This window comes from Embiotoca jacksoni, unplaced genomic scaffold, assembly GCF_022577435.1.
Source record: "Embiotoca jacksoni isolate LCO1_2020_lvr unplaced genomic scaffold, fEmbJac1.0.p SCAF_5, whole genome shotgun sequence".
Lineage (NCBI taxonomy): Eukaryota > Metazoa > Chordata > Actinopteri > Embiotocidae > Embiotoca > Embiotoca jacksoni.
The window spans coordinates 6788879-6805419 of record NW_027185403.1 but is presented as its reverse complement, the minus strand read 5'-3'; the positions used below and the strand labels follow the sequence as shown (position 1 = coordinate 6805419).

Genomic DNA, 16541 nt, shown 5'->3' with positions numbered 1-16541 from the left:
GGGGGTGGGTGAGGAGGAAGAGGAAATACGTCAAGTTGAGGCTGGGCACGAATAGGAGTTGTCACATTTTAGCCGTGCGTGGCGTTACGCCGCTGCTGCGGACGAAGAGGGGACGGTACCTTTTCTTGCTCGGAATGACCCCAATCTGCTCACTCTCCCCATGAGGTGTGACGAGCCTCGCCTGCCACCACTCGTCGTCAGAAGCATTAATGACATGAAGGATGTCCCCGTAAGAGAAGCTCAGGCCTTGGCTGGGCAGGCAGCTGTCCCTCGTTCGATCGTAGTCAAACAAAGCTCTGCAAAAAAAAAAAAAAAAAAAAAAGGGGATGGGGGATGGGAGGAGAGAGCTTTAGTTACACTCCTTTCTTTATCTTTAATTTCTGTGAAGGTACATCACATGCAACATGGTCAAATTACTGCAACATGTGTGCAAACATTGGCACAAAATGGCAGCTACGCACGCCAGTGCTACGTACTTGCTTTGGGGTTTTGGGGGGGTTAGTTACTTCACATTGCTCTCATGTTGGCTGGGATTGAACTGCACTTAAAATATGTGAACCTTTAAAGTTATCTTTGACACAATCAGACATGTCAGGCATTTGACTGCAGAGAACAGATCAATTAAAGCCACTAATTCATCAGTCAATCATATAATAATAATAACAATAAGCATGTAATGTCGTGAATTAGTTCAGGCGATGACGCATTAAAAAGCATGGCCTTCATAATCTTCCATTTGACATTTCTAAATACTGTTGCCACATACTATCCACCGCAAACGTGCGCTGTTTATTGTCTGTCTGCGTGCGTCACCATCTTGTCGAACGGGTGAACCCGCTGCCATTTCTGAAGGCATCATACCTGCTTTACAGGTTCAGACTTCCCTTGACCTACAAGCCTATATCTACAGGTCACACATCGCAGTCCGGTGAACAAAGGTTTTTTTTGTTGTTGTTTTTTTTCTTCTCTCTCCTCTGTTTTCATATTTCAGCCACCCTATTCCTGAATACTGAGACTGTATCTAGAAATACGTAAACAGTAATGAGAGGAAGCTTATCGGTTTGCGTGGCGAACAAGGAAGCGAGTGCACTTTCAACCCGGGCTGACGAGTAATAATCAAATTCCTTTCCTTGGGCATGATACTGCACCTCGACATACTTGCGTTACAGAGCGTGAAGCACATGTAACACTATTGTTTTATTTATTTTTTTTTTTTTAAGTGCTCCAAAGAGGCCGAACGCCTCCGCGTTCCTCGGGCCGGGCTGGGAGGACACGGCGGCTCCCGCGTCAGCCGGAAAAACTAGACAGCTTTTCAAACGTAACTGTGGGCTTAGTCACCCGCGCAGGAGCGGGCAGGTTCGGCTCCGCATGCCTCGCGGGAGTCCATCTGGAAGAGAGGCCGTGAGTCCGACTAGTTGACACTCCTCTGACTATAGGGGGCCTGCGATGAGATAACACCTACGTACTCTTGAGACACCCGACTAAAGTCCGCTGAACTTTTATCTGGTAAATCATTATGGTAATGCAGCTATCGGGCTTCGGTTAAGTGAAGCGCATCAGCGCACCGCGGCAGAAACGTGGGGAAGCGCTCGGACTGTGGAGTTGCGTCACGCAGTCCCTTTCACCTTGACCCGCGCCGGTCCATTGCGGCGAGGCTGCGTTTATTGCGAGCGGGAGCGCGCCGCCCCCCGCTTTAATTCCCAAATGAGCCTCCGCCCGGTTTGGCGACGCGCCGCCGGTCCGCATTAAACCCGGCGGGGGTCGATGTCGCGCGCGTGGCGTCGAAACCGACGGCGGGGAATGCGCCGGTCACGTAAGGCGATGAACGACATCCACCCAACGCCGCCGAATCAAACTGTCATCCGACGAGTAGCACGGCGTGAATGGTGTCACGTTTCATCGTACGACCCGTGGCGTAGGCGCCCCCGCCGCCGCACTCCCGACAGCGTCGGTGCTTTTGACAACACGTGCGTTGCGGCTTTATTCCCCCCCCCCCCCCCCCCCTCCCCTCCCCCTCCCACAGACAGGTTCATTATGCAAGAGTGCTTATTTTGACAACAGATCTTAGGAGTTTGATATCGTGAGTGCAGGCATGAGTGTGTGTGCGCGCGTGTGTGTGTGTGCAAACTTTACCTGACGTAGAGGGAGCGTTTCTCACTGGTGCGCAGGGAGCCTGATCCTGAGCTCATGCTGCTGTTCATCATCTGCTCCCTCAGGTCGTGGATCTTGGACTCGAAGCGACTGTACTCTGCGTCGGGAGAGACACGCGCAGCACAACAAAAAAAAAAAACAAGGTGTCAACAGCAGCTCAGAAACAGCTCCGCGGGCTTCTAAGGCTTGACGCGGCCGAGGTCCGGGAAGGGTTGACGGACATCTTAAAACGGAGAGAGCGGACGGCTCTCTCCGTTTCGTTTGGCGACGTGCGCGTCGGCGAGCTGCAGCGAACAGAGGGAACGGTTCGGCAAATCCTTAGGCTGATTAATGACCCCCGGAAACAGGTGGTTTATCACAGATCTGCCTTACACATCCAGTAATGTCTGGTGTCAGGTGATTAATTAAGTTCAACATGGGCTCTTTAGGGTGGTTTAAAAAAAAAAAAAAAAAAAAAAAAAAAAAAAAAGGCCTCCGACAATTTCAAATGCGCGACCATTTGTCATAGGTGTGTAAATCCAGTTGCAGCTGAGGAGCACGGGGATGATGATGTATGAATCCACCTGGACCGCCTCATTAAGAAAGCTCTCATTAGCCCGCTGTGAACAGCGTGCTCCGTGCCCGGGCTGCTGCAACGAGCAAGGCCGCCGCACACCACACGGCTAGACAAACACACCGGCTCGACAAACACACCGGCTAGACAAACACACCGGCAGATGCAGCTGGAAACACGAGTAGACGAGGGCGCTCATGTGATCACACAAAGGAGCTGCGATACAACTGCAATCGGTGTTGTTTTTTTTGTCAATTGGCGAGCGGGGCAGTCACGATCAGGAAACTTTAACATGTAATTGTTATAAGCCACTATGATAGTACGGGCCCGTTCATATTTTAATAATACACGTACACCTTTTGAGGAATGAGAGACATTCATTGTCTTTGAATACTGTAACATTGAAAAGAAAAAAAAAAAAAAAAAAAAATTGCCAAAATTTGGCTTTGTAAACAAAAATTGCACGCAGCTCCTATGACAAAGAAAACCTTGAATGAACCAAAACAAAAAAAGAAGACTGACAATGACCAATAATCAAAATAAACAATATGCTATGGCGCTGGTAATTCTCCACTCGTGCCATTAGACCACAACAGAAGGAGGTGTAGCAAGATGACATCATAAAAACAGAAGCAGTCACACTTCAAACGGGGAAAATGATGTGGAAATAGTGACGGAGACATGGCCGTGTTACTTTTCTTTCATCCAGCTGTTTTTTTTTAACAGATGAAAGGAAACGATCCTGACGATTATGCAAAAATGCCAACGGTCTGCTTCAATAATCACGATCAGGTGATTGCGTAATAACGGTGGCAAGGCCGACTGGCAATTTATTTACTCCACATTGCTGATGGGAAGAAAGTAAATCAAGTTGGAAGTGTTAATGGTCCACGATGCACAGCTGGCATTTAGCTGCGTAAGGCAGAACAAAACCCATCAATGGCATGTGATAATGTACAGTGCTGCTGTAATGAGGCAACATATCTCGGTCTCGATCATAATGAGTCTGTAAAAGAACCAGCGAGAGAGAACATCGTCCCAAATTCATTCCACATATCTCTTCGACTGCTCTGCCTGTAGGGGGTTCACTCCTACCTCACCGCTTAATCATTCATGGCTGGGAACGCTTCCTGTAATGTGAACAACAAGGAGATCAAAGTCCACATTCTGTCAAACCGGCCGAGAAGTAGCCTTGAAAAACAAACACCGATGCCTACGGAGATGATTTAGCTGAAGTTTGTCCAGGCTCCCGGAAAAAATTCGGAGCAGGTGCGAAAACAAGCTCCGGGTCGCCCGAGCTGTGACCCCTCCTGTGAAACTTGAGGGGGGGAATTCAAAGCAAACAGGGACCCGGCCCGGGCCGGGTAGCGGCTCTCCGCCCTGCTCCTAGGGTTAACAATACAACCGAGTGACGCGGCAAGGTGAGGTAACCAGACACCCGCCTGACTGCCTGTAACCAAGAGCAACCTTCTCGAACTCCCAGACGAGGAACAGCGCACGCGGAAACGGCCATTCAGACGAGTCCACTTGGCTTTCAGGCACAAGAGGCACGAGGGAAAGGAGCACAAGAAGCGGCGGCTTCGGGAGAGGAGGGGCTGAGGGACGAGACAAAGGGTTGCTAAATGGAGAGAACAGTCTTAATACCCTTCTTCATACCGGCAACCTAAAGGGCCACATGAGAGCTGGGCCAGTGAGATACTACTAGTGCTATCAGTAGCACGGGGGGGATGGAGGGAGGAGGAGGGGGGGGGGGGGGGGGGGGGGAGCTAAAGGCTTCGCTCGTTCACATTCCTGACGTCCAAATGATTCATCTAAACACTGTGGACATTCAGGAGGAGCAGAGAGAGCGCTGAACTACGATCGGTTTCAAGGTGCTGTGGGACGTTGGGGCGGGAATCACAAGATAACCACAGATTGCTGCCGCACCTTGTTGATAATAAAAGGCATTTCTCTGACGCAACCCGTGTATAAAACATCAGAATACCTGCGCAGCCGAGTTGGAAAACACAATAATCCATCTTTCAAAAGCCACAAGGACTGTCCTCATTTACAAGGAAGCGATTTCCTGTAAGTTTACAGTCAGGTGACGTGAAACAGTGAGCGAAGCATACACCTGTTACAAAGGAAAAGGAGGGGGACTCCCAGTATTTAAACCACTGTGGTACCGGCTGAATGAGAACCACCAAACATCTCACAGCAGCACTGCAGGACAGGGACACTGAAACGTCAGCTCTGTATCGACCGCCCGTCCCGCCACAAATGTCGAGCACGCAGAGCCACAGTAACGCAAACAAAATCTCTCACGTGCGCCTTGATCGAGGAAGTCAGATCATTCAAATGAGCAAGTCAACTAGTACAGAAGCGTTCAAGTACTCAGATCAGTAAGTGAGTATTTTCATGAGGAAATAAACACCTATAAATTGTAAACTGAAAGTATACGAGTCCAAAAATAATGATAACAGCAAATGTGAAGGTTCCTTGGACACCGCAGGCAATCCATCAAGGCCAATAGTCCACTCTTCTATTATATACAAATCTTCACCTGCAACCATTATACAGTATATATGTCTGGGTATATTTTCCAAAAGTATTAGAATGATGTCAAAAATACATTCGTGCCGACCCTAAGCCTAAAATCTCAGCTGCTACGCTGCTTCCAGTTCTCCCTCGTGAAAACACCACGTCCGCCGCGACCGCCTGCTGTACGAAGTTTGAGCGAATACACGTGTATCTCAGAGGATTACCGGTACCCGTGAATTTGGATTCTGAAAAGGAGTCCGTGGTATTTCTACAATGACATGTGTTTCGTCACTATTTGACTGCACTTTTAAGACGTATGGCATTTAACAGGCCAGATGCCCGATCTTGCACTGCTATCGAAAGTGAAAAATACTTTGTGGATCTTCCCCGTGATTTAGATGCACTTAAAAATGTAATGGGTTCTTCCTTGGCCCGTGTTTCATGAAAATCAGAAGGATTTTTTTTTTTTTTTTTCTCCCCCCACAACCCTGCTGACGAACACAGAAGCTGCACCAGAAACACAACCTGCTTGGTGGAGGTAAAGATAATACCATCACTGGAAACAGTTCCTCCCGCTCTCAATCGGCCTCCCGTTATTGAACACGCAGCCAAAAACAATTAAAAAAAAAAAAAAAAAAAAAAAGATATGACAGAATTCTGTCACTTGCAAAAACAGATGCACAGATACAGATACAGTATCAATGAAAGCAGGCAACATAAAGTAGGAACAGGCTTGGGTACCCCAATTATCTGAGAATACATTTTGTCATCAACTATTTCTACCCGTTTGAGAAAAAGGTCCCGAGTGCGACGTCGATTGACGCGCGACCGGTCCAACAGTGATTAATCCAACGTAAATCATTTATGATCATCCCTGCTCACAAGCACACCTTTGGAGTGCCGGGGAAGTGGGAGCCTACGGTTATGAATCTTAAATCCCGGTTCCTTAAAGCCATTAATACTCTAGAGCGCGCATATATTTTTAGGAATGACCCACAGGAAGACAAGACAGCGAATAGAAACTGGGACTATTCTGTACCTCTCACTCCCACTGCGTGTCCTCATTAGTTGGTACAGCTTTTTTATTTTGGGGGGGGGGTCGGTCGCTTCTCTTTTGATCCAGTTATGCAACACGGTAGACATGCGCTTGTAATGCGAGAGCGCGTTATGTCGTCAGGAATAGTCGCGCAAGTGAATGCGCGCGCACACGTTCCCCGGTAATAAAGCACAGGGGGTGCATGTATGGTTTGAACGTTTGTACAGAGGTCTGTGAGGCACACTGTTGTGAGTTTAATGAAGGTGCACGGAGTGTAACATTTCCTTCGTGGTCCTCCTCCCATTTCCTACATGCAAAGATTTTTGTGTAATTACACTCGTTGATATGGTGGAGCAGGCCAGAGTGTGGATATACACCCCTCACTTCCCTGCCCGAATGTCAGCTAAAGACCCGGTGGAGCTGCAGTCAGCCGCTTAGCGTCGGGTGGGGGGTGGGAGGTGGGGGACGGAGGGGGGGGGGGCTCCCGCTGCAGCCTGTGCGCTCTATTGTGGCTTCTTGTAGTTTTCGGAGTTGGCCTTCGATCAGAGCTCCATGGATGCCCGGGCCCCGGCCCCCGAGAATACTCTCCGGGCAGTTTGCCTGCCATGAACTAGCGCTCAACCCTCCACTTCCCCCCCACCCCCACCCTGACTGACTGTCCTTGTACAGCTCACTTGGGGGTTCCTCCTGCTCCAAACTCAAACCAACGACATGTCACACACCGCTTTAGGATGCCAGCAGAATTACTGGCGACAGATCTCAGGTCACCAGAGGGGATGCAGGAAGTCAATCATTTGCCGGCACTCGACTCGTAGGTTCGGAGTCGCGAAGAACTGTACACAAACAGATAAGTGTCCTTCAACTGAGTTACAAAGGGGGCACAGAGCTGAAAGCATGAGTTGGTATGGAAAACAAAGCTTCCCTTCAACTAAGCACATCATTATTCAAGATGCTGCCTGAATGATCTGGCATGAGAGACATGAACTCACATGGCAGAGTATGAAGATTTACAATCTGAATTTTGTCGGCTTTGATCCCAGCCCCGCGTCTTTCTTTAGCTCAGTCCCATCCCAACTCGCAGATCCTGTTCAACTTCAAGTTCAACGACCTTGGGAGGGTTATATTGGCCATTTGAGGCTCGTGTCTTATTGAAAGAAACCTGGAGCGAGAGCATGCTTCAACTTATGCCCCGGCACATTCCTGTCAGAACTCAGCCTCGACTTAAAGCTCCCAATATCCTTCCCAGTGTTATTACAGCATTACTGCAGCATGTTCAGATAAAACACGCGAAGAATGACTGAAGCGCCAAGACGCATGCAACTGCCGGGGCGGCCGGAAGACACGGCCAAGCCGCAGCACACCAATACAAGGAAACGGTGGTTCCATTTTGTTAAATAACCATGAATTCTGCTTTAGTCAGCATGAAGCAAAAAAAAAAAAAAAAAAAATTTAAATTAAAAAAAAAGGGGACCCTGTGGTCAGAGAGCTGTGTGTTTTGCAAAGTCTGGTGAGGAAGTGACAAACAATTGTAAATATAAAAGACGTTGAGAGTTCACAGGTCAGGTCAGCGTTTAAAGCAGCAAGCCGACACACCTGTTTGACCACACCTCTGCGTCCCCACCTAAAAGCTTTGGGTTACATAAGAACAGTAAAGCAACTGTTGAATGAAAACTGCTCCATTCAAATGACTACACCCGGTCGCAAGTAAAACTTTTAAGTGAGTACCAAACGGAGAAACGAGGGAAAAACAAGCCGCCAAAAACGAAAAAAAGGATTGCGGATAGTGGCAGGACTTTACCACAAACGCAGAGGTGCCTGTCATAACTACAGTAGGGGTGAGGCTCCCATGTCTGCCACGGTGACTTATCATTAATTTCAAGGCCGATATAAAAGACAGCGCGTTTAAATCTGCTGCTAATAATAGCTTTTCATTCGCTCAGACATAAGACAAAGTTGTTGTTTTTCCACTTTGTGCTACAGAAGTCAAACGACAGGTTACTGCTTTAAAAAAAGAAGAAGAAGAAGGTACAAACGACCTCGGTTAAGTAGCAATGATTACACACATGTTTTACCGTGTAACTCGCGCAGTTTGTTCCTGTTTTAAGGTGCCGATGCGTTCACACGCCTTCCCTCCCCGCCTCACCTCAGTTCAATGAAACTGCGGCTATTATTTCTCCGTCGCAGCCTGGTTGTTTCTTCACCCAGCCATTAGGGAGTTCATGCGGCTTCTGCTCTGCTGCTGTTGTATCCGAGCCCATCCCCCATCCGCAGATAAAAGTTTTTTTTTTTTTTTTTTTTTGTCGCTTTCCAACCTTCGCCGCGAGCGCGCGTAAAGCTCCCCCTTACAGCGGGAAACGCAGCTCGCGCTCGGGTCTCCCCGTTTTCCGTGGCCGTCCGGGTGTGCACGAGTCCGCGAAACAGCGGCCGCCTCGCTGCGGGGGCTCGGGAGTTTGAACGGGGGAAGAGCGGTTCGTTTGCCCGCCTCGCAGTCGGGCTCGACACTTCAAGGGCTGCTGCTTTAACCAAACACAAGAGCCGCCCCTGAACCTGAATACTTCCTGCAGCCAGCCTATCCGAAAGCGCTGTCCTCGTTCGCAGCCCCGGGCCGATCGCGCGTCCACCGCCGTACTAGGTGGACCTGACCGCGCCGACTTAAATGGATAAGTCATTAAGCGATTTAGAACAGTTCTTCTTCTTCTTGTATCTCTATGCTGTTCTTTTCTCTCTCTGCTCTCCCCTCACCGGTCGACGCGGATGGCCGCCTGGTTCTGTCGGAGGTTTCTTCCAGTTAAAGAGGGAGGTTTTTTTTTTCCTTCCCTCTGTTGGAGGTTTTTCTCCCTTAAAGAGGAGTTTTTTTTTTTTTTTTTTTTTTTTTCTCTCTCCCTCCTAGCTTATGTGGGAATTGATGAATTGTTGGGTTTCTCTGTATAATATTGTAAAGTCTCGCTGTGAGGACTTTAATGTGTTAAGTGCCATGAAATAACCTGTGTTGTGATTTGGCGCTATATAAATAAAATTGAATTGAATTGAATCAACAAATGGTGTCATTTGTTTAATCTATACAAAAACTCGAGTCTATAAACCCACGTGTTGTGGTTTAACAGGGGGTCACGTGTTGGACTATTTTCTGGAGTTTTGTTGTCAATGTGAGGTTGCCAGGCAACTAGCACAGCCTCCACTAGGTGACTGCATTTGGCCAAGAATTAATCTGGTAGGTAAACCCCGCTGAAAAACCTCAATGTGTTGTTTTTACACCAGCTGACAATTTACAGATTATACAACTAAGATAATAACACCTGAATTAGTAAGCTTTAAAGGTGCTGGTGGGTGGATTTTGTCACATTTGACAAGAGTCAAGCTACCTGTCAACTAGTGGTGCCTTCATATTTACCATACAGGCATAAGTAGGAGAATAAATATAAATGTTATAATCTAACTCTCTCAACAGTTGTCATCTAACTCTAAGCAATTGAACATGTTCCCAAAATATCACACTCTTCCTTTAACCTTGAAGCCGACTACATTTAGTTTACAATGCAGGTATTCTGTTATAATTTATAATCTATAAGTTATTTATAACCCTGATGACATTATTTAGTCATTTTCCAAGACCAGAAAGTTTCCTCCAAAATGTGTACTGATTTTAATAGGCTATGTACAAAAATGCAGTGTTCTGTTTACTATGCATCAAAAACGTGACAGGATTACTAACAATGCTGAGAGGACAACTCTGATCAAATCATCTGATTTGATTAATTGTAAATTTGATAGGGAATTTGTGCCACTAATGTATCATGTAGATTAAGCAGGGTCCTGCACTATTTGCAAATGTTGTGGTCATCTCATGAAGGTCGTCAAAATTTTTAAGCGCTCTACTGAGCGAAAACCAATTAAGTATTATTAATTGCACCAGACTTACTGGGAACTTTAAGTTGACACTGCTCAGACCAAAATAGTCAGGGGTCAGTAAAGGCCGTATCGCAAAAAAAAATACCGAATAGGTTTATCTGGCATAAAATGTCTTAGTTAGATGATGTTTGATGTTTCTAATATGGCTTGATAAAACTGTGACTTCAGTACCCATTTATGGCACAGTATCATATTCATACATGCTGTGAGGTAACAGGGCCTTACCTTCAGGCCTATATTGAGCAATGATGGTGACAGTCTGGCCGGCTCTCTTCAGTGCTGCAGCCGCCTGCTCATGTGTGGCATTCCTTAGGTTCACGCCATTCACCTGCAAAGATGCAGATGGTGTAAAATTTTGTGAGGAAAAAACGCCAGATGAGATTACAAAAGCAATTTACCCATGTAATTTTTTATATCTACACAGAAAGCAGGTTTAGGTGCATGGAGCAAAGGCTACTCTAAATGCTTGATGTTTCATATCATTGAGGTAAGATCTGCCCTCATCGTGTGAAGACCTCACATTAACTATGACTGAATTAGAAGTATGTAAGAAAACTGTGGTTTTCCTGAAAGGTAAGATTGCTACTTCTGGCTGCACTGCAACAGCAGGGCGATGCATGCTGACTTCCTGTGTTTAAAATTAAAAGCCCACGTGACAAAATAAAATACCTCCAGCGTTTAATGCACTGTCGACCCATAAAGTAGGTTTTTGACTTAGTGTAGTTTTGTTACTGTACATTATTAGCTGTCAATGTTAACACACTTGTTGTAATATAGACATGTATTCACCCATAGATTGAATCGCTTAACTTTTTCATATAATATGTGGCAATGTAGTTTCAGACAACAAACAGCATTGACATGAAACAGACGTACTGTATGTTGTAAGTAGCACTGGGTTTTGGGCAGAGCACAGCTAAGCTCCCTCAGAGTTGTTATGGATTTAATGACTTGCTCAAGGACATTTCAGCAGGGCAGATGTTTGCTGGCTTTCTAAACACTAGGCCACCATTATTCTAGGCATCATTATTCTGACAGCAGGAGTTGGCTGAGGATCTCACTCCCTCAAAGTTGTTGGTGCGGGCAAACCGAGAACTTGAAGTTGAAATACTGACTGAGAGAATTCGGTCGCCCCTCCTCAGCTCGCCGCTCAGGTCGGCCGGCCCTCCCGCCAGGATGAAGGAGACGAAGATCCCTTCTCCATCTTCCCCGCCGACGATGTTGAAGCCCAGACCTGTGGAGCCCTTGTGCAGCAACACCTTCCTCGGCTCCCTGCCAAACAGAGCGACAGCGTGAGGGTGAAGGGCGGGACAAAGAGCACACAAAAGAGACCACAGGAGAGAGATATGACCACAGCTGCAATAGAAAAAGCATAAGCAGAGGGGTACACAGAGGCTGTTTCAAACAACAGCGATCTTCTATTGGTTTACACTGTATGATCCCAAAATGTCAAGTGCATCCAATTTAGACAACTACAAGCAGCAGGCCTGCAGATCTTTTACTGTACAGTCACGGTGTATGTATTGGAAACAGAGTACTTATATATGTACAGACAATCACTTACTAGTGGAGAACAATGATTAACCATGCAGTAATAATCATATTGCTAACAAAAGACAATTGCTGATAACCACTTGGATAACACTGTTCACTCATTACAATATATCTCAAGCACCAACATGATTCGGTCCCAATGCCTATTATCTACGAAACCATAGCTCTTTCTGCTTATGCATGGACATCTCATGGAAGTGTACACACTTCACTTAAACACCCACTCATGCTAATCTACAACGAGCCACCCCCTGCTCGACAGACCAGCTGAAGCTCTGCTTTAGCTTTCGCCACTATGACTCATCCTCCGTCAGGATATTCAGACTGCCTCAGTTATAAGATGGTAGAGAGGCCAAACCGCTGCTACAGTCCAGCAAAAGCCCTCTGAGAACACACTTCACACAAATGCAAACACACACACACACACACACACACACACACACACACACACACACACACACACATACTCTCTCTAGGAAGCAACAGTTGACTCACAAACACATACACTCAGACTTTCTGTACAAATGAACGCATAAACATACATGCATGCGCACACATACACACACACACACACACAGTTTCCTTTCTCAATAGAAAACACTGCATGGTTCCCATTAGTGGTCTTCGCTTGCAGTACTCAGCCTGCGGTCTACAGGAACAATTCCTACACAATCCCTAATGGCTGCGCTCAAAGTTGCTGTTAAGACCATTTTCCCATCGACGGCCACCGAGGCAGCATTCCAGACTTTCACAATCATACCCATGACTGGCTGGAAAAAGCGTAGGCTACTCCACTAAAGAAGAGTGGAAGAGTATGGAAACTCCTGAATAGTCATAGTGTTTATTTTAAAATTAACTGAACTGAGCAGAGATGCATCGTCAACCGCCATGTGGGGACTCTTGGTCTTGTTTCAACATGGGAGATTCAAAAAACAGATTATATACGACTGTGGCAAAAACATTTGCATTACATTATATTCTTCCTTTACACCACAGCACAGCCTTTGACAATTTTTTAGTACCAGAGATACAAAAATAAATAAAAATGGTAAGCGGTAATTGCCTTTAAAATATGCTAAAACAGCTGACTTGCCTTCAAACAAGTCAAGCTTAAAATAACCTCGATTTCCATCTTTAGCTTTTCATCTCAGCTTGACGAGGCACACAGATCTCCATGGTTACCTCAGGATCTGGATCCGGTGCTTGCTTCTGAAAGAGCATTTCCTAACTGTGTGTTCAGGCAGGCTCCTCACCAGCGACATGGAGGATGAGATGTTGACTGTGAACATGTTGGCTATGGCACATCGCTCAGCTCAGCAGCAGTACTCCTCGACCCCGCTTCCTATCTGGCCTTCCAAAGAGAGGTGGGCTATAATTTTAGAAACTCCTGTGCTCCCTATCTCATCCTTGTGTGCTGTGATGGGAAACCGCTCCTCTTCGGGCTGTGACAAACGCTCTCTCCCTATCACCAGCAAGACACTTAACCCTGGCGCTCCCATGCGAACTATTTCCTCTCCATTCTACAGCAAGAAGCAAAAAAAAAAAAATCACCTCTCACTCACATCTGGAATAATCGGTCCTCAGACGTGTTGGACCGGAGGTTATCCAAGTTTGATCCCCTTTCGCACCACGCTGTGCCCTCGTCTCTGCTGCGATGCTGCTGTGAGCTTGGCCCCCCTCCAGCACAGCACACCAGCATTCCTATCTGTCAGCCTGGCCCTCTGGAGACTAGGCAGATAGATTCTCAGAAGCTTCTTGCTAATTTGTCAAGAGTGTAAACAAACCGAGGAGCGTGTGGACCTCGTTTTTAGGACTTCCAGGCCTTTGATTTGACGTCTTTGCAGTCTATAACCTGTCTCCACGCTGGGCAGCGTACTAGGTTTGTTGACAGGAAAATAACACGCAGGCTCCTGTGAAACACACAATGTCTGCTGCGTCTTACAATTGGTGCTGCTCTCCAAAGAAGCAGCACGCATGTGTGTGTTTCTGCTCCGTTTGTCCATAAGAGGTGAACTGCCTAGCCATCTTCATGGAAAACAGGAGTGAATTTCTACAGTTTTAAATGCAGGGATCAAGTCCTCCCTCTCCATCACAAGACCTACTTCCCCTTCTTTCCCCCTCCTTCGCCTTTTCATCCATGTCAGGAATGTAAACAGTTATAGAGCGGTTAAAACCTTTTTCTCTCTGCGCAGCCATTTCTGTAATTCAGGACCCTCTCCCCCCCCCCACTGTATTTTCCCTCTGTGCTTCAGTGTTGTGGTTGAGGCGGTCGTACCTCAATCCTAGAGCTGTGAATGGATAGCTGGGCTATAGGGTTCAGCAGGTCGCGCTGCCCTGGACTCAGTCCAGTAATTGGCTCTGCTCGGCTGATTAATGGTGGACACTGCAGATGGACGCCATTTTCCACAGACAGACACTACCTCTCGCTGGACTTCATCTCTGCCTTTCCCCAAATAGATCACATCAGCTCGTGTATAGAGGCGTATATGGTCTTCTGTCTTCCTTTTCACTGTCTAAATTTCACCCCTAGATTTTCCGTGGCTGCCTCCACCTGTTCTTTTCCTCTAATTTGACAGGGAAATATGTATTACCTGCTAAGGTGATAGACAGTTCATACTTCATGCCTCTTGCTGTGACTAAGACTAAAATCAGAGCGATGAATGATTAACGCCTAAAATGTTTACGCAGCTGAGTCTGCTGATTAGTTTTATATTAAACTCGCCTTTGTACTGTTGCAGCTCTGAAAAGTGCCAGCCAAAGGTCAAAGTGTTATTGATGACTGAATTCTTGCACTGAGCAGTCAAAGGTGTTGTGTTTGAGTGTGTCTGTGTCAGACACAAAAAGTTACTGATTACCTGCTTCTGCAACACCCAGGCTTCTGTATTTACACAAGCTGTTCCTAAACAATGCAGATAAACTAGAAGCATCGTTGTGTACAATCCTGCAAAAATGCAAAGATTTAACTAAAAGTAAAGCAAGGAAGCTTTCGAAAATCAGCATCTTGGAAAATTCTTACAGTTCTGTGTATTTAGCCTGTGTCGGTGTCTACTGTCTCTTGGTGTAATCCCGCACTGACTCAGTGATATTGAGATCAGGGCTCTGTGGGGGCCATACCATCTGGTGCAGGACTCCTCGTTCTTTTTGTCACTGAAAATCATTCTTTTGTGATTCCGGCTTTAAGTTTTGTGATTCCGGCTTTTAAGTTTGGGGTCGATATCATGGTGCAGAATTAATTTGGAAATCAATCAGAAGCTGCCGCCCTGATGCTACGGCATTATGGATAAAAATGTTAACATCTAAAATGTTTCAAATGTTTGCACTGTACTGTATATCCACCACAGAGCCTGAGTTCAGTGCTTGTTTAGTAACCGACCGCAGGTGTACGTCTACACCAAACCTGCATAATAAACACAGGTTTTACCTCTTATCGAGTCCAGCGTGGACAGAAACAAGCATTCAAAGAAGCTACTGATTACAATACTGACATATCTCCAGAAAGGGGGTAATATCAGATGGAGAAGGGGGAGGGGTGTCAGGGGATGTGTCTGCGATGACACCACTGAGGGGGTTGTGCAGATGGGCAGAGGGCCGATACGAGCTCTGATTCATTCCTCACGACCAGCCTGCTCCACTTCTGCCGAAGCCTGAGCTTACTATAGCATTCATCTAAAATAACCCTTCCTGGTTGGAGCCAATGGGGAAGCTCCTGGGTTTGGAGGGAGGTGGCTGCTATCGGCCTGTTAGTCTGATAGAGCTGGATGCCTATCTGCTGCGATTGGGATCAACTTGGTTGTCAGCTCTTCGGAGACGATGCCGCTCTTTTTTGATCATACTGAACACCCGGCATGGAGACCACACTGCATGTGGAGAGCTCTCATTTGCACAATTGATTTAAGCCTCGCAAGGTGTGCAGGATGGAGACGCACAGGTATGTGTTGGCATCATGATTGGGTACTGCACATGAAGCGTGTGTCTGCGTGTGTGGTCGTGCGTGTCAGCAAATGTGTCAGTGTACAGTATGCATGCGTGATTGGTGCTGGCAGCACGGGTGATGAGAGGGGTAAGACCCGAGTGCGTGGCCTGGTTTTCCCAGTGTGCAGATGAATCATGACAGCTGTAGGACTGTCTGCTGCCGGTCTGCTGGCCTGTACCGGATCAGGCTCGTCCTCCCTGTTGCATTTATGGTAACAGCAACGCTCAGTGTTTATATTTACATACATAGAGCAGCAGGCAAAACATTCCAGGGGAAGAATCTGTGTTGGTCGGCTTGTGTTGGCCTTTTCTCTCTGTTCTTTACTTTCTTTTCAAACACCACAACCTGCCTTTAGTTACAGCCAAACCCCAGGACCAGGGTCTGTCTTTCTTACACACACACACACATGCTGCATGGCATACAGTATATGTTACACAATATAGGTTACATTTAACACAAGCACATTAAATAAGAGCAATGGTTCACACACACACACACACACACACACACGCACACACGCACACGCACACACACACACACACACACACACATGAAGCGATGCACAATGGACAACACTGTGGACAGGATGTAAACACATAAGGAGAATAAAATAAAAAAGCACGTTTGGTAATGCCAAACAGAAGAAAAAAAAACACACAAGCCTTTGCCATTAATCTAATGTGCATTATTGTATTCAGCAGTAACCACTAGTGAAAGTGGCTTGGCCCGATATATAGGCTTAGTTTCATCAATGCCTCCTGACAGATGGAATTGAGCAGCTTGTGGGAGCGTGAAGCCCTTTCAGCTGCACTCCCGTGGTGATGTGTTTGTAAAAGAGCAGGTAT

The 16541-nt window shown here is 46.6% G+C and overlaps 1 protein-coding gene across 6 annotated transcripts in view; it reads right to left on the bottom strand.

The window, feature by feature from the left end:
- The window catches only part of dlg3 (discs, large homolog 3 (Drosophila)), an 83642-nt gene that overhangs the window by 7003 nt on the left and 60098 nt on the right, over window positions 1–16541 (bottom strand). For 5 of the 6 annotated variants that reach the window (XM_069171705.1, XM_069171706.1, XM_069171707.1 and 2 more), the window contains 4 exons: window positions 11285–11441; window positions 10395–10497; window positions 2134–2248; window positions 120–296 (listed from right to left, as the gene is read on the bottom strand). In XM_069171705.1, coding sequence (XP_069027806.1) covers window positions 120–296; window positions 2134–2248; window positions 10395–10497; window positions 11285–11441 — 552 coding nt within the window. Of the gene's footprint in view, window positions 1–119; window positions 297–2133; window positions 2249–8403; window positions 9108–10394; window positions 10498–11284; window positions 11442–16541 lie in introns of those variants that run through there. The other variant, XM_069171710.1, reaches the window with a different exon arrangement.